The sequence below is a fragment of the Vidua chalybeata genome, chromosome 8 (assembly GCF_026979565.1).
Source record: "Vidua chalybeata isolate OUT-0048 chromosome 8, bVidCha1 merged haplotype, whole genome shotgun sequence".
NCBI lineage: Eukaryota > Metazoa > Chordata > Aves > Passeriformes > Viduidae > Vidua > Vidua chalybeata.
The window spans coordinates 18,080,514-18,105,785 of NC_071537.1; the positions used below are offsets into that span (position 1 = coordinate 18,080,514).

General features: G+C 41.3%; 1 protein-coding gene across 1 annotated transcript in view; it reads left to right on the forward strand.

Annotated features, from left to right (window-relative positions):
- ARHGAP22 (Rho GTPase activating protein 22) overlaps positions 1-25,272 on the forward strand; it is a 122,720-nt gene that overhangs the window by 62,887 nt on the left and 34,561 nt on the right. The window contains exon 4 of the mRNA XM_053949007.1: positions 23,262-23,390. Coding sequence (XP_053804982.1) covers positions 23,262-23,390 — 129 coding nt within the window. The remainder of the gene's footprint in view (positions 1-23,261; positions 23,391-25,272) is intronic.

A 25,272-nucleotide genomic window follows, 5' to 3' on the forward strand; every position in this document is an offset into this window, starting at 1 on the left:
CTGCAGATACCATTTATGTATGTGGTCACAGGCTAAAATGACCCTACTTGTTCTAGGGCAGGTTTAGTTCTAAACTGCTGAAAGGAAAAAAAAAAAAAATCCTGCTTTTATCAGCCCAATCAACAACAGATAGAAATCTCTCCTGGTCACTTTGTAGGTGGAGAATTTTTTTTTTTTTTTAAATTGGTACCCCAAGTGCATGCTCTTTTCATCTGATAAAATAGGAGTTAGGGGTATGGAAGCAGGCTGAGGTATTATTGCAGTCATCTGGTATCACTCCTGTGTCTGGGCTTGCAAAGCAGAGCAGCTTTTGCCTGGCACACCATGATGCCATCCTCTGACAGCCACCTGCCTGCTCAGTTACCCTGCTGGGCTGCAGAGCCTTGGTCCCTTTCCAGCCTGGACACGGTGCTGGAGTCAGGGAGGGAGCACCTGCTTCTCTAGCAGCTGCCATTCTGCAGCAGGCAGGTGTTACTGTGGGATGGAGGACAGCTCCACCCTCCTGCCCACCCCTCACTGGCACTCCAGCACTGTGGGAGCCACAGCCTCATCACACAGTCTGTGATGAGATCCTGTAACAACAAGGTTGTGTCTTACTGCCTTCCTCTCTGAGTTTCATACTAACTGAGCCCAGGTGGGAAATAACAGCAGAAAATCCCCCAAGGCTGCAATTCAGTGGAAGATTTCAACATGTGCAAACAACTAATGACCTTTAATAGAAATGAGGAGTTTTCATGTTTGCTGTCAGTCTTTTCATTGTTCATCTAAGATGGTAAAATCTTCTTGGGTGTCCTCTTCTTGGGAGAGAGAAGAGGAACCAAAATGCTATATGCTGCTCACTTACATATCAGAAAAACCTCCCTGTTGTTCCCTTTTTTAATCATTGTGGTGGTTATACAGAAGTCAGAGTCCCTTTCTCCAGTTCCCATCTGTAAGATGGAGAAGATGATGCTGTCTTTCAGTAAAGTATTTTGAAAGCTGATCCTGAAATTTGTTACAGAAACTGCAGTTATGAAGAGCCATGGCTGCTTTTCTCCACACTACTTAGCCTTCTTCTAATAGTAAAGGTTGTGCTCTGTGCACTCCCAAGTCAGTCTCTCTGAACTGGGATCTGAAGTTGGAGGAAGGAGGATCAATAAAATAGGAGAAACCCACTAATCATATGTTAATGTGGTTTTAGTATGATGATACATAACAGAAAAATTTAGATTTCTTGAAGTCCCAGTTGCATCTAGCCCATTCTAAAAGCATTACTAAAGGAAGCAGTCTTAACAGTGGGTGAATGATAACATTTGATGGTTTGGGTCCAATTCATTCTATTCTATTCTTGGTGTCTGCAGATTTCTGTCAGGATGGAAATTTTTACCTGATTTCAGTCTGTGTGTAGAGATGATGAAGGAAAGCTTTGCCTAAGGAACAGAAGAGTGCCAGAGGATAAAGAATAAACAGTTCTCTCATCATGAAGATACAAGGTCTTAGGGTTTCTCAAAGTAGGCTGTGGTGGTAGAAGGTGGGGAGGGATAGAGAGAGATCCTGTGTTTCATTGCCCTGGATGAGAGATACAAATGATTGTTTACATAAGTTCAAAGTTCTCCCTGGAAATTGCAAGTCTAACAGGAGGGCAACCTCTGTTTTTAGCTCCAAGGGCAGAGTGAGTTGGAAATGAGGCAGAATATAAGGTACTGGAGTTAAAAGCACTAGGAGTTTGTGCAAGGTCATTAAAGGGCCAGAGTCTAAGGCAGCTGGGAGGGATTACTGCATTAGTCTGTATTTGACCCTGTGTTAAACTGGCAGAGAAGGGAGTTCCCTTATGGTTGTGCTGTGGTTTTTACTGGTTGGGTTTTGGGTTTTTTTTTTAAATTCACTGAGTGCAAAAAGGCAGACTTAGTTCATCAGGAACTCCAGTCCGGTGTGTCACTGCATGTGGGACGTGTTTGCTGGCAAAGAGGAAGTTGGTGTTTTGAGGGCTGTTTGGGCATGACATCTTTTCCCATGTACCACAAAATGATAGCACGAGGAAGTGTCATGAGGTTCAGGAATGAACTCAAGAGTTTATCCTACTGTTTAACTTCTCCTTCAAAATAACCAGATTCTAGAGCAAATTTTTTTTAGGGTCTGCTGGAAGGAATTAGGAGTGATGGAAAGGGCTCACACCCCCAAATATTTCCAGATATCCATGGAAAGATTTGTGAGGCCATAAGTTATGTAAAATCTGGGGGAACATGTGAGGGATTTTTTTGATGACACAAGATCAGGCAGTGTTTCCAGATTAAATATGGTGTAGATTGGGCTATCTCCAAGGCAGAGCAGTAGCTAGCTTGGGCCCCCATTCCAAAGTGATATGTTGCTGTGGCAGCTGAGTAATATACAACTTCTACCTGAGAAAAATGCTTCCTTCTTTTATGACACTGTACATTCCCCAAGTCCAATCCAGAGCCTGCAGGGGTTCACAGATGGCAGTTGCCTGTGTCACTGACTCATAAGGACTCTTTTCTCATCTCTTTCCTTTCTACTGTTCCTCTCTGCTCCATACATGCTTAAGAACCAAATGGGATTTTACAATATCAGGTTAACCTGACCTTAGCTTCAGGTGTGCTATGGAAGAATTATTTATGCCTGAAAGCTTGTCAGCTGATTTCAAAACTATCTAATGAAAGAGCAGACCGTTGTTGGGTTGTTTGGTTCAGGGGTTTTTTGTTTGTTTGTTTGTTTGTTTTATGATACTACAGATACAGGAACAATTGCATCCTATTGAATATCATGGGATTTATGAATTCTAAACTGTGGTGAAGTTTTTCAGATGGCTTGTTGAATGGATTTTTCTTGAGCATAAAACTTGTCTTTCCCAAAAAAATGGAATATTTATTTCCATGCTGACAACAAATGGTTCAAGAAAAGGCACAGCTAGGAGCTCCATATCTTGTGAAGTGCAGCCCTGTTTTTTTACAGTCTTCCTTATAGTGTTGTATATTCTTTTACCTTATGAGAGGAGTACTGGTTTCCTTTGGATCATTTCCTTTGCCAGTCTAGAAAGCTGACTTCAAATCCAGTCAGTGGGTTAATGGTTATAGATTACAAAATGTTTTCCCTTGCTGGCAAGTAGCTGCTTTCTTGTATCTTAGTCACTGATGACTTGGCAGTACCCTAAAAGCTGGAATCAGTAAAAGCCAAGAGCTAAAGCACCACTGGAAATACAGATTATTTGTATTTATGCATTTTCCATAAATCCATGAACCTTTAAAAGGGTGAATTCCATCTTTGGGTCATTACACATAGGAGGGGTTGAAGCATAGAAACACTAGTATGCCCAAGACTAGGGTAGTCAAATTTCTGGCATTGTCCTTTATGTTCCAAGGAATGAGGTGTACCCTGCCCAACCAATAGGCTGTGGCTGAGTGAATTAGAGGTAGGTGACTAGAAGGAGGCAAACACTAATAAATGTCATTGCCATTAAATGTACTGTCCCAACTATATGGAATTTGAAAAGATATGAAGTCAGTACCAAACTGCCTTAAACACTCCAGAGAGGCAGCAGAAGCAACAGGAATAAGATGGAATTTCAAAATCAAGTCATCCTGGTTAAATAAAAGCAAAAGATTTTTAGGAGACCTAAAAGCAGCACGGTGGACTAAGAGGAAACAAACTACTGTAATCATATAGGACAAAGCAATGGGGTTAAGCCCTGGTTCTTCTCTTATTACCCACTGCCCAAGAGACTCAAAGATTTTTTTTTTTTTTTAATAAAAGCACTCTCACACTGTTACCCCATTTGAAAAACAGAGAAACTGAGGCATGGGGTAGTGGGATGACTGGAATCAAAACATCCTGAAGCAAGTTTTCTTGTGCCTAACTGGAATTGAGGAGATAGCCAGAAGTGCCTAAGGAGGAAATGAAGAGATTACCCAGAGACATGAGAGGAGATTTATAGTGCTACATTTTCTGTTCAATACAAGGACTGGTTAATAGAATCAGGTTTTTTTATGTTAGCCAAACCTGTTGTGCTTTTTTTTTTTCTTTTCAACATATGTTGCTGTAGCAGCTGAGTAATGCAGAAGTTCTGCCTGAAAAAATGCTTCCTCCTTATATGATACTGTACATATTGTCATGGAAATTGTCCTCATTTCCCCCGAGCACACTTTAAATAACTCGAACAGCAGTGCTAATGAGCAGAAAGATATCTGCAATCCCCACCGTGCAACTTGACATACTTTATTCCAGTCTGAATTCCCTTTGCTCATCTCTGAGCATTTTAAAGATCTGGTATAATAATTTGATTTCTCTCTTTGGTCTGTTCATTTTGCTCTTAGCACTTGATAATAAAAGGTCAGCTTTGGCTGAAACCTCAGTGTTGCAGCCATGCCGTTTTTTACTGCCAAATATCTTAAGAAAAGCAAGTGTCTCCGAAAGGGTAAGTCATTATATTTTATGTGTGTTTAGTGTTGTCTGTTTTGCTTTAAATGACAGTAAAGGATTTATTTTGTATTAAAAAGCAGTGGAAATGGATCTATTCATGCTGCCTGTCATTTAGCACTGGGGTTTTGTTAGGCTGTGTGCAGTTTTGGTTCAAGATACAGAGTATGTTATTATCTTGCAGTTTACATTCAGAAAAGCCGACTAAGCGAGAGGATGTTTAACTCTTTAAACATGGAGCATGTGTTTTGCACAGGGGTGGAATCCCTGATGCAGAACAAAACAGCAACAGAGAATGTGTGTGTTTGTTTTTACACATAAGTTTAGGTAGGCAGCTGAGTAATGGTCCGCTATTTTTTGTCTCGTGCAAAAGGAGCATTTTATTTTCACTCTACACTAAAATAATAAAATAAATGATATTTAGTGAAGGAACAGCACATTTCCTCTTAGCATCTCTCCTGTGTAGGGGTACCTGAGTGCATGACTCCACAGAGATTTTTCAGCTTGCTGTTGTGAGGTTCACTTTGTGAATTGCTGTGTGGGCTTTTTCAGGAAATACTGATTTTTCTCCGGATACATAGAAAACTCTTCATGAGAGCAATCTGCCTCTAGCATTGTAGAAATTGACAGTGTAGTAAACTCCCAATACACACATTCATTGTAAATTATTTTTTTCCTTTGCATGTGTCTTCATTGTGACATTTGTTGTTTAGCCAGCAATCAAGATGTGGGGTTTGCAGAAAGACAAATGGCAGTGATTTTGTGTGTCTGGGACATGCATTAGTTCCAGAGGATCTGAGGAATCGACTTACTCACCTGGCTAATTTTATATATATTACTTGGCACTTGCGAATGTTTGTGTTTATTTAATATGTGCATTTCTCTAATTCCTTGTTTGAATATTAATTTTTTTAAAGAGATACATGAAAATGGGAATTGTATAGGTTTTCATCACTGGTGTACAGTTGAGGAAAATATTTTGGGAAAAAAAGTTAAAGAAAACAAATTTGCATTACCTTTTTTTTTTCTTCTGGGTTCCTATTTTAAAATGGGATTGCACAAGAGCTAGCAGTTGAGATGTGATAATTTAGTTAAACTGACCTGTAGATGCTGGTTCCAACAATTTGGTATTTTGCTGAGTGAAATGTGTATGCACATATACAAATTTACACAATAATTCAGAAATTCCTAAGGATAGAATCATCTCAGTAAAGCTTTTATTACAAAGAATGAAAAAATATTATAACTGGATTATTAATTTGGTTGTGATAAATTAGTTTTTAGAGTTTTGTTGTACATGTGTACATAAAAATGGCACTTTACAAGGGGGCATAGGATGATTTTTGGTCATCTCCTGGGGGCACCCAGCTGTTCAGTGTTTCACTTCCTTATGGTATGTGCCACAGTAGCAACGTGTTTCCAGCCAGGGGCTGAGAGAGGGTGCCTGCCTTACCTGTGTCTGCATTGCAGGGAGGGGCTGATGGTACAGCCAGGAGAGGTAAGGCTGGGCCTTTGAGAGACAGCTGAGGGATGTTCAGGGAGCAGCAGCCAGTTGTACTCTTAGTGAGTCACTACCAACAGGAAAATTGTCAGCCAGCTGAACTGAAGGTGTTTCCTCTTGGAGCCTGTTTCTGCCAAAATCTATCTGATCTGTGAAATCCATCCAACTGCCCAGAACACCTCCTGAACCAGGCTGGCAGAGTAAGGACTCCTGATTCCTTCTGGTGCCCTCTCTGCTGTGTGCTATCTTTCTGTTCTTACTTCCAGAACAGTCTGGGAAGGACGGTGCTAAATCGGTGTGTGTCTGAGTGGGAAATGCTGAGGTAGCTGAGCTTCTCCACGAGCTGTTCAGTACCAGTCCGTCACTAATCTTGCTTTGAAGAAGCTGGACTCCTGACAGCTTTTGAGCCACTTTCCATCCAGTTACTTAAGGCAATCCCCTTTATCTCCATTTCAGAAAGCACTTAATTTGCAGAGGGTTTTACTGTCATCTGAATAAGGACATCCTTCCCAGTAAGCAAATGTGGTTGTTCAAAGGCATTAAATTATTTGCGTGCCCTAGGCATAGCATTAAAAATGTGGTTGCATAAAAACTGTAGTAGCCACAGGCCCCAGTGGCTCTGACTTTGGTGTTCTCTGTGTCTCTGAACAGGGAAGGAGCAAACCATCAGGAGGAGTGAGATTAGTGTATGATCTGTGGTCTCTTTCCCCCAGGTTCAGATGGTCTAAGGACAGAAGCTGGGCTATGGACAAGTTCATGGCCAGAAATATTGTTTGAATGGGAAACAAAACTCCCAGGTAAACGCTCCTGGTTCAGCCTTGAGAGGGAACTTGCCTAGATTAATACAGGAAGTGGTCAGCAGAGATGGGAACTGGAAGCTGATTCTCCAAAGTCGGAAATCCCAGGCAGTGCAGGATTTTGTGTAGTAGCTCTTTTACACCAGGTTGTAGCTGAAGCCTGTTTCTTTCCAAATGAGATTTATTCTCACAATGCACCATTTTATCTCCTCACTAGTATTCCAGGCCAGGCCACACTGTATTTTGAATTAATTCCCTCCTTTTTTTGTGGAGGCTGCAAGAGTTTCCAGACATGCCTGAAATGAAACACCCAAGCCAAAGCACAGTGTTCTCTCTAGCTGTATATCCTTTGCTATGCAGACTGTTGGGCCTGTGGAGACTTCCTGTAGGTCTCATTTGGTGACACAGCCTTGCCCTACTCATACCCTCTGTTAAACATGCAGCAATGACAGATTCTGGATTCTAAAATTCCTTTATTTTTTCCTATTATCAGTTTAACCTCCATCAAACTCCTACCAGTTACATCCACCTTAAATAAGTTACACATCTTAAATAAGGCATCAAAACAATGAAACTGTTTATTAACCTCTGCAGCCTGTTGTTAAAACCTTCAGTTTTCTCTTGTCTTTTTCCAATTTTTTGTTTTGTTTTGTTTTGTTTGGCCATTTCCTGAGCACTGGATCAATACTATTCGAAACTGGGCTATAAGATGTCATATAGTCATATATGCCTCTGATCTGGCAAGCCATTGTCAATTTTTCACTTATGTCTTCATTTCTAGTGGGCAAAAAAGAAAGCTTCAGATTTAGGAAAGCCTTTTCCACTTTAATTCAAAAGAATTTAATAATGAATGTTTTATTGCCAAGTGGTCCTTACTTTTCTGCAGCTGTAGATTTACAGGACTTCAAAGCTGGATGATTAAGGTGTAGTTTTAGTTTGTAGCCAGGCAAGCCAAACAACTTAAACTTCAAAGGAGGGGAGTGTACTTTAATGTTGTGGGCTCACCCTTTGTGTTCAGCAAACGGAACTGCTGGGAAAATGCCATGTGCAGCAGACAAGTGATGTGGCTGCCACTCCTGGGAGGGGTCAGCTGGCTGCTGCCTGAGAAGAGCAGCCCATGCCCAGCAACCTCAGGATATTTGATGGTTGACAGGTCATTTTTGCATGATGTCGACCTACAAGACTTTCAGCTTTGCTTTCAGTATTCTTAAAGCTTCTGTCTCTGGGGACCTCCAAGGCTGGTCATGCTAACAACAGAATTTGAGCCTGAGCTCTGTTACCTCTCCTGCTTCATTTTGTCTGCGCCTGATTGTTTTCCTCCTTTGATATGCTCACAAGGTGGATGGTTTTATACACATTATGAAAGTTGAGAAAGGCTGTCCTGGCAAATTGAAGCATTCAATCCATACAACACTATGATTTGAGGGGAATAAGGTACAGGACTGGAAGTAAGGATGCTCTGCATCTTTGGCAGTCATGCTGAAAAGAGGCCACTGTGATTTTGCTTTTCTGTTAATACTTAATGCAGTTAACCCAACTATATATCTCCAGTTTGATATAGCAGGGTTAGAGGAGAGAAAAAAGGAGCTTAGACAGATTCATGGTTAGATAGACCTGGAAATTGTGGTGGTGTGTGGCTTTTCTTTCAACTCTGAAGCCCAAGCAATGTGACCCTAACCCTTTGTGTTTTATTAAACTCTTTATTGCACTTACCTGGTGGATGCTCCAGTTCAGAAAGTAGAACAAAAGCCTCATGATGAGGCAGAAAAGGGCCTGGATAGTTCTTACTTCTTGAACTGGTGTATTATTTACTAGGACTGCTTCCTTGACTAGAAATCAGTCTTAAAAATCCCTACAAATAAATTCATTCCATAGGCTTAGGATGCAGCAAGGTGCAAGCATGCAATGGTGATACCCTGAGGTGGTATCAAAGGATCAAAGAGGATCAAAACAAGGTGCTTGGGTGTAGAGGATGAGTCCACAAACAGTCTGGATCCTGCCTGTACACTTGACTGTGTCAAGTTGTTGGAGCCCCCAGGAAATGGTGTGCTGGACTCCATGGGATGGGAAATATGAAAGGAGCTGGCAGGACACCACAGAGACATGTCTGTTGTTCAGTAAATGACTTGCAAAGCCATGTGGCTCTGGTGCCAATCTCCCTCATCAGTATTAAAATCTGAGTGGAACTGGGGCTTTATCCAATCAGTATCTAGGCTTTTGTGGGATCTGGGCCACTGTCTCCACAGGGCTCTGGGATTCAGCAGCCAGAGAGGGCAGTGCAGTGCTGCCAAGAGTCCAAGAGTCGTAGTGCTCTAGAGGCAGAGTTGGCCAACAGTGCGCTGCCTCTCAGTGACCCATGTGCACACTGCTGAGAGAGCGGTGACTTCAGCTCACCAGTTAAAGCTCTCCAGAGACAGGAGGTGCCAGGCAACCTCTGGAGCTGCTGAGCGAAGGAGCAGCTTTGTGAGACACAGTACACTCCTAATTTCCTATGTGGCTTTCCCGTTTTGAGAGCGCTGCTTTGATGAGAAAATGGCCTCCTTTCCTCTCCCATCCTGTGCTGGGAGAACAAGCTTCATGCTGTTCAGCTTTTTTTCTTTCATTCTTTGCTCTCTGCTTTCTAGGGCTGGCACTGCCTTTGCAGTTCTACACAACCAACCCTCTAAACAGTATTCCTTGCTTTGTGAGAATCAATGTTTGATTAATCCAGGTGCCTGGATGTGGAACTTGTGTTTTTCATTGTGACTCTGCTAGCTGATACACAGTGTCATACTGGAAATCATTGAGTGTCTCTGTATCTCAGTTCTCCACTGGTATGTAGGACTTCCTCATTGTGGCATTCAAAGGGTTTTTTTTTTTTTGTTAAATACAGAGAAGGCATCTCTCCACTGATGTGCGATATAACCTGGGAAAGTAGTTTCAGTCTATGTTCCTGTTCTCCCAGAACACTTATGTTTAATTCTATGTGAAAAACATATTCCAACAATGGAGAATACTTTTTTTATCTTCTTTAATTTATTTGTTAATAGCTAATGCATACACTGAAATCAATTCTGTTCTCATATACTTATCATAAGATTGATTTGCAGTTTCTGTGGTGTGACTGTTCCATATTTGAAAAAGGCCATCCAAGCTGTGTTGGATGTTTTTAATTGGACAGAACAGTAACAGAACTGAACTAGATGAAGCTCATCTTAGGATAAGGAGTATGGTATAAAGAGTTCTTTTTTCTGTTGACTTCCTGAGAGTCAGCCTTCCTCATATTTAGACTCATAGACAGGACTAGAATATCTGCAAACAGGAGCTTTTGAGGCTTACAAGGGCTTGACTGTGCATTTAGAAATACACTTCTTTGTTATGATCATTACACGCATGTAGTGCTTTCATGATTTGGTATCCAGATCACCTAACTGGTGATCTTAAATTAAACAAGGCAAGAGAATTAAAACCTCTCTAGAAGGCTGGAGAAGCTGTGTCTGTTTGACAAGTGCTTGCAGATTTGCTTCAGAGATCATGGATTGAGTTTTCACTTACAGGTAACTGGCAGAGACTAGACTTTGAAGACAATAGTTTACTGCTGCCTTGGGTTTCTGCTTTCACAATATGAACATTTAAATAAAGAACATGGTACAATGGAACCTTCTGTGTCTTTAATGCTAGAGCACTGAAACTGGCTGCAGTCACAAGCCATACAAGCTTATAGCCCTGTTATTTTTCACCATGTTTTAGATCTGTATCCCCTTTTAGGGACTTTCAAACTCATCTGATTGCTCTTAATTAAAAAAATGTAGAAGGGAAGAGTAGGGGGCACTTGCTATGCTCCCCTCATTCCTTCTGTTACCTGACTGGGGCTCTGACAAATCATGAAGCCATCTGTAGGTTTTTTGTCCAGCCTTGCAGACCATTAGCCCAAATGGTTCTTCGATTTCCGAACCATGTCCTCCCAGCCCCTGTGTAGCACAGCTTTACTATAGATACATAATTCATTATTTAGAAAGCTGCTGTTTTAATGTAATATTAAACAGGCAGCAGCTCAGCAGGTGTCCCCAAGGTAAGGAAGGCAGTATGCTGCTGGCAGCAGCTGCTGCCTTTAGGCTTATCAAGATTTCTTTGTTTTGAAACAGAAGCTGGAAGGCATTTTTAATACATGCCCTGTCATTGGCTGAGCAGATCCTGGTTTCTGGCTGTTATTCTGCCTTTGACTACAAAGACAAATGCTTGTAACACATTCTGCCTGCAATGGCTGCATACAGTTCTGTGCTCTGGAGAAAGGAGCAGGCTGAGGAGAGAGAAGAGGCTCACAAAGCAGATATGTGTGCCCTGTTTCCTCCTTGCATTTTTCTTAGTGGACCAACTGGGCTCAGTGAATCTGTGCAGTGGCCCAACTTACACCAGCATTTTCAAAGTGGGCTTTCTGCTTCTACAAGCATAAAAATACGCAAATATGTTGCCTGTAGAGGGGATTCCAAATAGTGAGAGTGATATTCTGCTGGTCTCATGCAAGTTCTATTTCTCTGTGGCCTAAATCTGTATAATGAGATTTAATTTATGTTGTTCATACCACTGGCAGAATCAGCTCAAATTCTGGCATTTCCATTCAAGTAGTATATCACAATGAGCATTGAGCAAAGCTTTTTAGTTCTTTGGGATAAGAACTTCATCTTCTGTATTTGAACATTATAAAATATGTTGATGGCTGGGTTTCCCCAGAATATGTGGGTCTTAAAATGGTCACAAGTCAACTGCATGTGCAATGTTTCTTGCTCTGGAGATAACTGGGGTGTAGTTACAGAGTTTGGCTGCCCAGTGTGGTCATCCATGCAGCAAATATGCTCACACCAGGAGAAAGTTGCTCTATTACACTTGGTTGCTGTACATACCTGTGTTAGCCTCCAGGACTTTTGGGGCAGGTGCCTGTGAGTTGTAATGTCTGCTGAGCATTTGCTTCCTTTCTGTGCTCCTTTGTGGAAATTCTTTTAGTTTCCCTTGTTAATAAAGAGACTCTGTCTTTCTAGAGCTGTGACCTAGCTTTGATCAGTAGCCTTTGCTTGAAACATGACAGACCTGCAAACTTTCAAATAACGTAAGATTGCTTAGAGGACATTTTGGAAATGTAGCGTAGCCCTCAGTAGGTGTCAGTGTGCTTTGCTAAGAGACTGAGAGTCAGGTGTAGTGGAGAGGAGGCTGCTAACCCAGGTTTTCCTATAGAAGGATTTCCCTTTTGCCAGCTAACCATTCTGGATGAAGACTATCAGGACAGATCATGTAAACTACAGTGCCTTGCAGATCTAGGAAGACCAGTGAAAGTTCAAGGGCTTGTGTGGGAAGGATGTCACTTCAGTGGGGTTTGCCCTAGCCCACGAGTACAGAGATGTCCAGGTAGGAATGCTGTACCAGCTCGGAAGCTGCTGTTTGGAGGAGCTGGGCAGCAACAGCTCAGTGGCTGATTGGCTTGGTGCTGATGAACTTTCTGCACTGTGGGAGTGGAAGCTTGCACAGTAATGTTTGAGGCAGATCTGCTGTGCTGGATGAAAACTATGAATAGTCTCAAACTCTGAATTGTGCTTCTATGAGCAGTCTGCCTGGACTGTGAGCTCTAAGGTTATGCACCTGAGCTTTACCCTCTGCCTCTGCAACTCAAAGGTGACTGTGTCAGCTTGTCAGATGAGACACTACCCATGTGGAGGCCTTTGACCTGTGATGGAGACACATAGCTGTCAGAATGGGATGCAGTGGAAGGGTACATCTGTATGTAATACTGGCAGTGAATTTTGCAACACAGAACTTCCACTGGGAAATCCAGAGTCAGAAGCATTCTGTGCAACATTCCCTTGAACCTCAGTGGGAACAAGGCCACCAGCTGAAGACATTTCTTAGGATGAGTTGTTGTTTACCTAACAGGTTTTTTCATTTCTTTTTTAAGTCTGATCTAAACCAGCATGTTTCTGAAAAGTGAGATTATATCAGCTAATAATTAACACTTCAAGGGAACTTCTGTGGGCATTCTGATAATGCTGTTAACTGGGAGGAGTTTGTTCATTGCCAGTGAGTGGACACAATTAGAATTGATGTTTCTAAGCATTGTTCTGGTAGCAGTTCACTGACAGTTGTCCTAAAGCACAAAGAACTGAGGCCCAGCTTTTTGCACTGCCCAGCCTGGAGTCCTTTAGCCATCCAGAGTTGTGCTCTGAGCAGCTGCAGTGCTGGGCCCAGTGACAAGGGTGTGCTTCCCACTTTGTGCCAAGGAGCGTTGTTGTGACAGTGAAGAATGCTGCGTGCTACACCGTCATGTTTAGAAGATTCATTGATACCAGAGGAGACTGCTGTAAAATTGTTAGTCTGTGCAAACTGTAACAAGGCTACAGACTTGGATCGGAATATCCCTGAGCTCTTCAGTTTGGATGTGGATCAGCAGTACTTCCATCTGCATTGTCTCATCATTAGTATTGGCAAGGGTTTCCTCAGACTTGTCAGCGTTTTGCCAAAGGCCTACAGTATATATGCTTTGGCATTTCAGTCCTTTTTCTGTGTTAATGTGACAAATAGCTTCGTTTTTTGTAAAAACAAAGTCTGCAACTGTTCAGTCCTTAATGATAGTCCATTAATTTGCTGCTGCCAAAACTGTGCTTGTAAAGCTTCAGTTACTTTACTAAAGAAGATAATAATGCTCGTAATTGGTTGGCTTGAATTTCTGCAGTACTCTGTATTCAGTCTACGGAGAATCAGAGTCTTTACAGGCTCAGCTAAAAGCTCTGGCATCTGCAGCTTAAGCTTTACCAGTGGATGGCTTCTTTTTCATTCTCCTTAGTCCAAGGTTCAGTGCATTGGCTAAGATGGGAGACATGTAGTCTTTTAAAAATGCAGTGAGGATGTCTTTGGTTTCATGGTGGATTAAGTGCAGGAGAAATCAAAGATAGGCTTATGAGGGGCAAAGTGGAGGCAGAAGGAGGTTGTAGAGAGATGTATTCAGAAGGCATGAACCACTTCATTCCTGTCATGGAGCAGACATGTTGAGTCATGTGAGCTCAACAGTTCAGAAAAAGTGTAGAAGTCGGATATTATCTCTCCAATATGAAATTATTAAAGAAAATTACATAAGAATTCACTATTCTGATGTTATGGTAAGTAATTTCTTGTCAGAATATAAAATTTTTGTCAACTTTTGGTTTTGGTGTGAAAGATTTGAAGAAATGTATGAGAATTAGAAAATTACTTGTGGTTGCATGGTAATACATAAAAATTATCCAGTCATTTCCATTCAGATTTTTCAAAGCAGGAAGTATCATCATCTTTGGTCAGGAAGGAATTTCCTCCCTTATAATAGCATGTAAACATAACCACAGTTGGAATATATAATTTGATACATTCTTTAGAAGTGTTGAGCACTTGCTGCTTTGGAGAACCACGTAAAACCATATGGCCTGTTTTGCACAACTGTGCTACTATTTTCTGAGTCTGTCATGCATATATTTGTAGGTTTTTTTTTGTACCCTCAGATTAAGCTGATTTAATTTAGATGCCTCCTGTAATGTGCCTTGTAGGGACAAACACACAGCTCCTGCCAGGTAGCCTAAATTGCCTCCTTGTGAGTGTGTAGCTTCTGCTGGCCTGAGAAAGAAATAATTTCTTCTCCTTTCCAATCAGAGGTTAGCAAAATGACTGTAGGCACATAGTTCAGGCAGTTCCGCACCATCACCATAGAGGTCTGGGCTCATTGTAACTCTCTAGATCTGAAATACACTGAGGAAAGGCAGTAAGGGTTAGTTTTCTGGAGTGGAAGAAAAGGAGGGTAAGGCAAAGCAGCCTGCTGTTGCTACAAGGCTGTCTGTGGAATGTGCTGGGGAAAAAAAAAAAGTCTTGCTCCCCCTTGTAATCCCCAGTTGCCATCACCAGGTCTTCTTCCATGAGGGGATGAAGTTACTGCTTTCCCCCTTGCCCCCCCAGCACACCTGTAGAGAGGGGTAGAATTTGTCCTGTTGTTATTCTAAAACAGACAGATCACGAAGTGAACAGCTCCCTGAGAGCTGGTGACCTGTCAGACAGATTCTAAAGGAAAGGTTTGCAAGTTCTGAAGCACAACTGTGTGTAAATGGAAGTAGATGAAGTGCAACTATGCCTAGGCTCCCAACACTTTCACATTCTTTTCCATTAGGAGCTCTGGCAAGGAAAACAGTATTAGCACTGGCAGAGGCAACACTGTACCCTAAATTTGTCTGCTTGGTCAGTAGATACTGCTGTAAGAGGCAGTGAGTGTGCCATTGCACAGTGAGAGCTCCACCTAAGAATGGAGCTGTCTGTTAGGATGCAGGCTTTGAATTGAACATGCTTAACCTCCACAGTAACCTCCTGTGAGGAAACATTATTTGAGTCAAGAGCCAGAAGAGTTTAAAGCAGTCTAGCTCCTGAGACATCTTTGGACGTGATCAGAATATTGGTACTCTGGAATTCTCACTTGGGATGAAACATGCAAGTCACAACAAAGGTAAAGTGGTGTCATGCAGCTCCTAGAAATTGCTGGTGTAGTAGTTGTTCCTCATGTTAATAATTATTGCTGATTGACTCCTCTTTGTGATCCTCCTTGCTGGCCTTCTAAACTAGCTGTGACCGTGTTGGAAAGTTTTCATCCTTTGCTGCTAGCTAGTAGAAGCTGATAACAAAGCAGTTAAAACACAGCTTGTTTATAGGGATATTGTATGGTGCTGGGGCACATTTCACAAGCTCCTGAAACCCCTGTGTTTGGGGAGGCAGTGTGATCATTGTTAATGTCTGTTTCTTTTATGGAGTAAAGCAGTAGTGGGCAGAAGGTGGAGGGATTGGTGCCTGAGCTGTGCTGCTACAAGGGAGATGCTGCGTCCTTGAAAAAAAATGCACTTAGTTGCATGTTATGCCTGGGCTCATCTGAACTCCAAATATTGGGCTGCTGCAGTTGAAGTGGCCTTTCTTCCATTGTGAAGTCCCTTCAGCCCCTGAGCTGTACTTCATGGCCACAGTGAGCAGCACATCCCAGGCAGCATAGTAGTAGTCTCTTGTCTAAAATTGCAAATAACTGAAAACAGGGAGATGTGAAAGCATGGGTGTACTAGTACCATAAATATGTTTTTAATGTCAAAAATATAACTTAAAAATGACTGAAACTATTGAAAACTTTGAGAAGTTCAGACAAGGGCAGATAAAGCACATTAAAGAAAAATCAGCTCAATTAGACTCAAACATTTCACAGCACTGAACTCATGTAAGCAGGTTTTACAAGCAGGAGTTCAAGGTGAAGCTTGTGTGCAATTCTACTTTTTCTTGAAGAGTAGTTGAAGTTATTTTTCACCCTTCCTCTTACCTTGCATCATTTTTTTTTTTTTTTCTGCTTGCTGTGCTTCCTGGAGTGTGACATCCCTTTACTAGCATTCGGCCCATCTGGAATATGGGTTCTGTTTATTTCCAAGGCATTGCTTTCTTTGAAGTGGTTGGTAGTCTAAAACAGTTATTCACTTTAATTAATAGATAAAAGTCTAGAGTAATAAGGTCACATGCATTATCAAGAAAGACATCTCCAGGCAGGATAGTCATACTAGCCAGACACAGGTTTTATGTATAACAGGTCAGAGATTTAGTTTAATTTCTTTCATATAGTTTCAGTAATCCTACACGTGAAACTGACAACTGACACAGATCACTAGCCTTAGGTTTATAAGGGTTTTCTGTAGTCCATGTACCAGTACAGAGAAGCTTTATTAATGACTCTGTTCATGTTAAATCTTGTCTGATGTTTTTGCGTAAGAAACCACAGCTCTGAGGTTCTCATCTCTTTGTTGGTGCATTTTTAAAACAGTTTAATGGCTTCTGAAACCACAGAAAGCATGGGAGGGGAGAAGAGATCACAGGGCTTTTGGATTGCTTAATAGAAGCCCAGTGGCTTTAGAATGTTTGCCTGCTTTTACTTTATTCTCTGGGATGAGGTCTAAGGTATGGTATCAAAAAACCATTTACTGACTCATTAAAATCCTCTGCAGTGATTTTGACTTGGAAAATTTGATCAACTTCTACTTGTAGCTACCATGGAACTTGATGAAATAAAAAGTGCTTAAGGAAATAAGACATTTAATATTTGTCTGAGAAGTCATAAATCCTGCCCTAAGAAAATGTGAACTGGGTCAGTTTGAGCTGAACTTCCTCATTACAATAAAAGGTATTTGAGACTTCCTTTTTCTCATTGACATAACCAAATGAATATTGAATGCTGAAATCCCCCTAAGCTCCTTCCAAACTGTGGAAATGAAACACTTTTCACCTACAAAGGTGTCTGTTTCTTTAGAAAAAAATGTGATTATGTTGTCCATTGGAACTGTGACACAGTGAATGTATTTTGATTCAAAGCTTGCTTCTTTCATGTGCACTCCACATGATACTAAATTCTCATGCCTTGTTTTTTTTTTTTAGCTTTGTATGCCCTTAAAATATGATCATGCATCAGCTCCAAATCAACTTCCAAGTCATATATTCCATATATAAATAGATGGGTGGGTGGGGGTAGATGGACAGATACAAACAAAAAAAAAAATCATGGCAAGCACACATCACTGTTTACTGTACTGTTTAATTCCTCACAAATCTTACCCATACTGGGAAACCCCCAGTTTTCTTTGTTCTTATCTTACTCCTTGACTACTTCAGATTTTGCTTGCTGTTTTTTCTGTTCTCAGGCAGCCTAAATGGACATTTCAAGATGAGTTTCATACTCACAGCAATTTTCCCCTTATATTAAAGAATAATTCAGAAAAAAAAAAAAAAAAAGAAAAGAAAAAAACCAGAGAAGTTTAAACTGATGCTGATGGCAGGTTAACCCAGGACTCAGCTGTAATAGAAAGGGTCTATCTCCAGCATTCAGCCTTGTGAAAACCTTTGGGGTGGAAAGTGCTCAGGTTGGAAGTTCAACATTAGCTGGAATCAAAGGTAAGAAGACTGAAGAAATGGAATTAGGTTTCAAGTGTCTATTCAAAGCATTCTTAATGAACTTTTGCTTACTCATTGATATTTCTTTTGTCTCTTGATCCAAAGATCAAGATTGGTTTTCTTTGGTTTGTCTTTTTTTTTTTTTTTCCTGCTGTGCAAAGAAAGATTCCCTCTAACAGAGCTGCCGTTATTCTTGACAGAATTGATCTCCTCATTTTTGACCTTCTTTCATTATCAGGGAGATCTTTGAGCCCCAAATTCTGATGCTTACCTTAAAGTCAATCATAAAGACCAGGTCAGGGAAGATGAATCATTGCAATTGTTCTTTTCAGCAGTGAGTTTTTGACCATTTGTCAAGATCTTTGTTGCTGCTTGTCTGCAATCAAAGGCTTCCTGTCACTACCTGCTGTAGCACTGAGGGCAGACACGTCAGCTGGGCCGTGTTTCCCAGCAGCCGCCCTTCCCCATCCAGCTGCTGCAGCAGCCCCTGCGCACAGCCGGCTGGAATCCACTCACTGACAGTACTGCAGCTGCTGTCCACACCAAAGCACTGCAAACACAAAAACAAACAGGTCACTGTATACACATACACAAGCTACTGTAGTGGGTAACTTCTTAGGAGGCTCACACAAGGAAAATGCACAAGCACATCAGTAAGAAGAATGATGTAAGAAATGGGTGAAAGGCAAACCAGAGGGAGGAGGTGGAAGTAAACGAAGTTACCTAAGCAAAGAAAGAAGCTGCCAGCTTCAGAACTCCACAGCAGCTTTGCTTGAGAATATACAAGTTCCTCCTTTTACATGCAATGAGGCAGTCTCATCTCCCATGCAGAAGTTCAATCCTGCTCCCCCTGAATTTCTTTTCCATACAGACAAAGGGGATCTAAGGCTTGGCTTCACAAGTGATCTTAAGAAGGTTAAGCTTGAGTGAATGAGGTTCAAGGCAAACAAAAATTCAAGCTTTTCCTCGTTGGAAAGAGCTGTATAAAGGCAGAGATGCAGCCTGTCTGTTGCAGATTCTTTGAACAGGGACACAGGGCAGGACAAGTAAATTTAACAAAATGATACCTTATGTTTTGCATGTTCCAGTGAATGCGTACGTGTCTAAGGATGGTCAAAAAAAGGATTTTCAGTAAATGGGGCCTTGAAGAGTAGATGGTGACTCCAGCTGCTGTTGCAGCACCCCATCTCACCTTTAGCAAGATTTAGTCCCATTTTTTTTGCATTTAACCTCCCTTTTTGTGGGGCATGGGGGAAAGCAGAAAGGAGGATAATTTCTAAGGATTGGGAGGTGGACATTACTTTGAGGTGACTGCTGCCATTAGCAGGTCATGGCTCCTAGGCCATATGAAATGAAGAAACTGTGAGTGGAGGCAGAGGAGAACAGTTCTGCCAGCCTGAGTTAGTCTGGTCCTGGAGAGAGAGCATTTGTGCACTGCAGCTGGGGACCTGGAGCTAAACTGTTCCCCCCAGGCAAAGATACCTACCAGGGTATGTAAAGCACTTTGACAAAGGTACCTTGAGACAGGGGCAGCAAAGCATTCAAGTCAGCTGGGACCTGCAGCCCTTTTGATGGGGAGCAACAACCAAACAAGTCTTTGAATCCTTCTAGGCTCTTACATGTACTGTATATGCTGACATGGTTGCCATCGCCTTTCCCACTCTTCAGGTTGATTTCTGTACATTGGATGAGAGGCAAATCAAGCTGCCAAGTTGCTTCATGGATAAGAAAATCCAGTGCATCTTGTCCAGCATACACAAATCTGCAGCAGGCAACTGAATAGAGGATCCCCTGGTCATAGGCTAATGCTAAAGCAGGTGGACTGCTCATCCCCAGAGTTATGTCTCCTGTTCCTGCCACATCATTTGAGACACTTGCACTCTGTTTGTGTTTGCATACAGTTTTATTTTGTCTTTGGTCTGGAGATTAAAGTAGCTTTGAGCAAAAGGAATGCTCAAATGGAATGTCAGCCCATGGCAATCCTGAGCTACACAGGGTTTGTCTCTGAGGCCCAATCCTGTTTATATGGAAGCTTAATTAAAGATGAGTGAGAAAGGGCTGGAGTTCCCTTAGTGGTAGAGAAGAGGTGTGAATTCAGTAGCTGAATATGAACTTCATCCTGCTGTGAGAGACAAAACTAAAATTCTGTCTCCAAGTGTTTCTGGGCAGGAAGCTTTGAAATTGTTTTCCTAAAACAATTCCTGAAGTCTAGTGTGTTTTATTTGATAGAGTGTTGTGTTTCCAATTCAAACCTGAAATCCATTTTAGGTCCTGCTTTGTGTCTGAGCCCATAGAAGAAATAATTTGTGAACTTCAGGTAAAATTCTAGACTTGAAAGAAGTTTCTTGTGACATTGTTTCCTTGGGCTGGCTGTTTATTTGTTTGTGGAGCTTGTTGGGTGTTTGGGGTTTTTTTAAGAAGATCTAGGTGTTTGAATTGGCTGTTTCTCATTCTTGTGACCACCAAGACTGAAGAGCTGTTGAATGTCACAACAATGTAGAAAGAGATATGTCTGAACTCTGCTTTTCGTAACCTCTAATTATTCTGCTTGATGTCTCAAGCGTGTAGTGGAAGGAACCCGCCAAATGTACAAAGAAATATGAGTAAAATGTTACTAAAAAGAAAAATGTTTACAGGTGGGTCTCCATGCTCTGCCACTGGACAGTCACATCATGCTAACATAAGCAATTCTGAAGTGCATTCTTATTTCTAAGCTGGCCTTCGTATGTGGAGTTGTTTTCATTTGCTTGTACTTACATGTCTAGTCACTGCTGACTCTCCCACAGGCAGATTGTAGGGTCATGGCCTTGCTCCTATTTCAAGTTTTAGTGGGGAAAGCCAAACATGGAAGAACTGTATGTAGTCTTTGGCAGAATCTCAGGACTGGTATGGAAATCTTTTTTTCCCCATTCAGTTTTTGCTTTTTGCAGACTCAAATAGAAGTATAAATGTTTGGGTTTTTTTCTTCCTGTAAATGCTTGCATGAAAGCTGCCCATGAAGGTTTAGAAAGCAGCTGGCTGGTCCAAAGTAGCAGCTTAAGGGAAGGGGACTTGTAGTCAGGTCCCTCTGGTACAGTGACTCCTTGGGAAGATGCTCATGCCAGTTTTGCAGAAGTCCATAAGTCATCATCCTCTACTTATTGTGCTTCTTATGACAATCTTTGTATGGATTAGTGCAGCTAATTCCACAGAATTTACAGTTTGTGATTAATTCTGAGACAAGCTTCTGGTCTCTTCTTGCCCTTCATGGCTTGGGTGGGCACGTTCTCAGCTGATCCCTTTAAACTTAAGAACAAGATGTATTTTAATATTGACCAGACTCAGTTATTTGCTGGTGGTGGGACCCATATGGTAAATGTCTTTTTGATGCTGTTTCATTCCTTTGAAAAATGATGGCCTAGCTTGAGCTCAGGCCGCCTATCTGCCAAATGCCACGTCCTGAAACCTATTTGGGATGTGCATTGAGGGCTGTGAAAAGCCTCTTTCAATCATATCTCCTATGACACTTTTGATTATGAAAAAGGGTGTGTCAGTAGATAAGCTGGGTAAGGTGCAAGAATTAGACTTCATGACCTCTGCTTTCACCATGAGGCTGAGTATGTTGATAAAAAAGATTTAGGCAGTGACAGGAATTCCAGTCACATACTACTATTGTTAATATTCAATTCTTTACAGCTAAATATTCAGTGGACTTTATGGGAATGAAGGATTCTGTCCTGTTATCTCAATTTTCTTCCATAAGGGCAGATGCCCATCTTGAACATCCATACAGCCAGAGGCAGCAAAACTTTAATTAACTTAATGTAGAGCCCAGTTGAGAAGGCAAAGGCTGCAATGGGGGTGTAGCCTGAGGAAGAAGAGGGTCAGGCTGAGTGAACACCTGTAGGGTAATAGAGCTGTTGACAATCCCTGTAGTTAAAATCAACAAAACATCCAGGCTTTCATTGTTGGTATTATACCACAATCTTTGAATTCTCCAGTCAGTAGATTAGATATGAGCTGTTTTTTCTGGTTCTGCATAGAACAAGGACTGCAGTTTCCTGCACAGACAGTTTTGTATGCAGAGGATGAAGTATGTCATCCTCACAGTGGAAGATGGTGGGACATTGATCTGTTAGGATGCCTGCACCCTAGCCTTGAGCTAGAGAGCTCTTATATACCTTAAGGAATATGAATAATTCAGTAAATTAAAAAATGGGAGACTGTCCAAGAGGCTTTGGGCACATGTGGGGAAAAAGTGTCATGGCTTTTGTTTCTTAAGCTGCAAAGCTAGTCCCTGGTGGCTGCTGTTTTTCCTCTTTACTGAAAGACTGCCTCAGTTTCTCAGTTTAGTGAATTGCTTCTCGGAGAACCACAAAATACTTCCCAATGTATCTCAGCTTACCACTTCTGCTTTGCAAATCAATAAATGTTCCATGAGTGTGTCAAGGCAAGAAAACAATTAATAGCAAGAAAACGTACTTCCTTGGCTTGCAGGCAGCTCCCAGCTTGCTTCTTTCCCCAGATTAGCAAGGATTTAAGAAGCACATGTTCTGTGTATGCTAAATCAGCTCTGCAGAAACCACAGCATAGCATCATTCTGCTCTTATCTCTGAATTCCATGGGCAGGCAATCTCAGCTGCTCAGCACAGGCTGGCAGCTTTAGCTTGCCAGTAGGTGCTGAAAGCCATGTAAGCGTGGAAATGACAGTGACACACAGCTCAGATGTTATCTCCGTAGCAAAGCCAAAGGCAGTTTCCATGGTGATGGAGAAGCTCCGGGCTGCTGGGGATGCAGCTGCCGAACTGGACAGGATCAGTAGCCTTTTCATACAGAGGCTGTTCTAATAAAGCTTTTATGTGTTTATGTGGCACTCACTAGGTTGTATCCAGCTCTGGAACATAAAATGAAGGGTCAGGGGAAGATTTAAATTGTTGGAGTGAGTGCTGACCCAAAAATGAAACAGGAAAAGCAGGGTCAAAATGTTTTGATTATTGAAGTATCCACAAGGGACAGTTTTTTGTGGCAGCTTGAGTGAATTTGATATTCTGGTCAGTGCTTTTCTGCACACCAACATTAATAGCTCCTAAAATTTTTACATCAAGTGGAAGAGTCAGAATCATGTCCCTAGCTCTTAGCTTTCTTCTGAATTGGATCCAAAATCAGAATGGGTCTCTTTCTCTATATTGAGACTATAAATATCCCAGAGACTTGGGGAAAGTGGAAGATCTTGTGACTTCTACATCTGAAGCATTTTAAAGTGTCTTACACTTCACTTGGTCCCTCTTTTGGGTAAAAATCTCTCAATACCTCAGCACAGGTATGTGGAATTAATTACTTACTTTTTCTATAGCGTCTTACAGCCTCTGCTTTTACTTTTCTTATTGCTGAGACAGCAGATACAACATCTTCTGGTTTCCCACGCTGGAAATGCATATTTTGCACATCTGCTTTGATCTTCTATCAACCTGTGCTCTGTGGGTGCTGCAGCACATCTGCAGGAATTGTCTGTAAAACTGATCAATTAAAATAGTAATTTAATTATTTCGACTGAGATTTTTGGTGGTGTTAAACTTTGGTTGCTCTCTTGTAAACTGGATGCTAAAAGAGATTTGTATTCTGTCTTTCAGGTGGTGCAGGGGACCGGGAAAAGATGCCTGTCAATCATGAGGCTTTCCTGCTCATGGCTAATTCCCAGAATGAAATGGAAGACTGGGTGAAAGCCATCCGACGGGTTATATGGGCTCCATTTGGTGGAGGTATTGCAAATAGCTCACATGCACATAAATTAAAACATTTGCCTCAAGGTAAAACATATTCTTGTGATACTAGGATATGTGTAACACTGTAAAATCATTGAGATGTCTAGATAAGCTCATGATTGTCTGAAGTGTTTTGAAGCAAGGGATGGGGTTGATTTGTTTTTTTTATTTTTGGTAGGGGGTGGACAGGAATGAAAAGGGAGTGCACATCCACAGTGTATAACTGTCTTAGAAATGGGCGGTAGTAAAAACATACCACTATTGTCAGTATTCAGTTCTTTACAGCTAAATATTCGGTGGACCTTAGGGAATGAAGGATTCTGTCCTGTTATCTCAATTTTCTTCCATAAGGGCAGATGCCCATCTTGAACATCCATACAGCCAGAGGCAGCAAAACTTTAATTAACTTAATGTAGAGCCCAGCTGAGAAGGCAAAGGCTGCAATGGGGGTGTAGCCTGAGGAAGAAGAGGGTCAGGCTGAGTGAACACCTGTAGGGTAATAGAGCTGTTGACAATCCCTGTAGTTAAAATCAACAAAACATCCAGGCTTTCATTGTTGGTATTATACCACAATCTTTGAATTCTCAAATCAGTAGATTAGATAGGAGTTGTTTTTTTCTCGTTCTGCATAGAACAAGGACTCACAGATGTTTTCTTCTGGGTTTGGTGTTGGTGACAGCAGCTGCTGGCCTGGTACTGGACCCTGCGCTTTGCAGTAACTTGGGTACTACTGATGGAGTGCATGCAAACAGTGGTATTGTGTGCAGACAGTGCTGTTGGCCTCTTGTGAGAGGTACAGGTAAAAAAGTGCCAGATAAGGATTAGGCAATACAATTACTCTTGCTGAAATGAAGTTATTAGTTTTCCTGGATCTAAAGGGGGAAAAAGTGACCTTGATGTACTAAGACCCAGTGTTTGTTAGTAACTTTTGTCCTGGGTTTGGGGTTTTTTTGGTTTTGTTTTTTTGTTTGTTTGTTTGTTTGTGGGATTTTTTTGGGGTTTGTTTTTTTGTTTTTTTGTTTTTTTTTTTTTTAATTTTTTTTTTTTTTTTGATGAGGGGGTGTTCTGTTTTGTTTTGTTTCAAGTAACTGTTGAAATTTGGGTTCTCTGGGTAACAGCACTTGGTTTGTCTGGAGGACATACGATCTCTACTGATGCATTTCTTTCCAAGGTCCTTCTTTCACTTAGCGGAGAAGGTGCAGGTACAAAAATTAGCATGTGTCTAATCTGAGGTTACATGTGATGCTGTTGGGCAGAAAAAGCCCTCTTTGCTAGTAGAAAACTGTACTACCAGAATTTCTTCTCAAACATGAGTATGTGCCTCTTTTGCTTCCCTTATGAATTCCAGTCCACAGTGAAGGGTCTTTTAGACTGAGGTCAGTACAGATCTTCCATCAGAAGTCTCAGAATCTCAGAGCTGGTATTTCTGTAGCTGTTTGTAGTTGATGTTATGGTGTGTATTTTATAACTTTCCAATGTACATTCGAGAAATACTCTGAGGAGAAAGGAGACATTCAGTCATGACAAATGGTGCACTCTCTAGCAATAGCCATCTTCAGGGCATGATATTGTCAGCACTGCTGGTATCAGTGCAAATTTGGCTTCATATTTTGCTTATGTTTTGTCCATCTCTTGAAGTAGTTTCAAAACAAGTATCTTCAAGTACTAAAATAATAAATAATTAAAAATCCTAATATTTTAAAAACAGAAACCTGAGAATGGCATAAAGGTAGTGATAGATTTCCTGGGTATTTTTGTTTGTTTCTTTATGGGACTAGTATTGTCCTGATTAATTGGCTAATTTTCTTTACCTCTGAATTTCTCTGCAAAGCAGTCAAATAATACTTTGGTCTTTTCTTTAAATTTGCAGATACTCTTA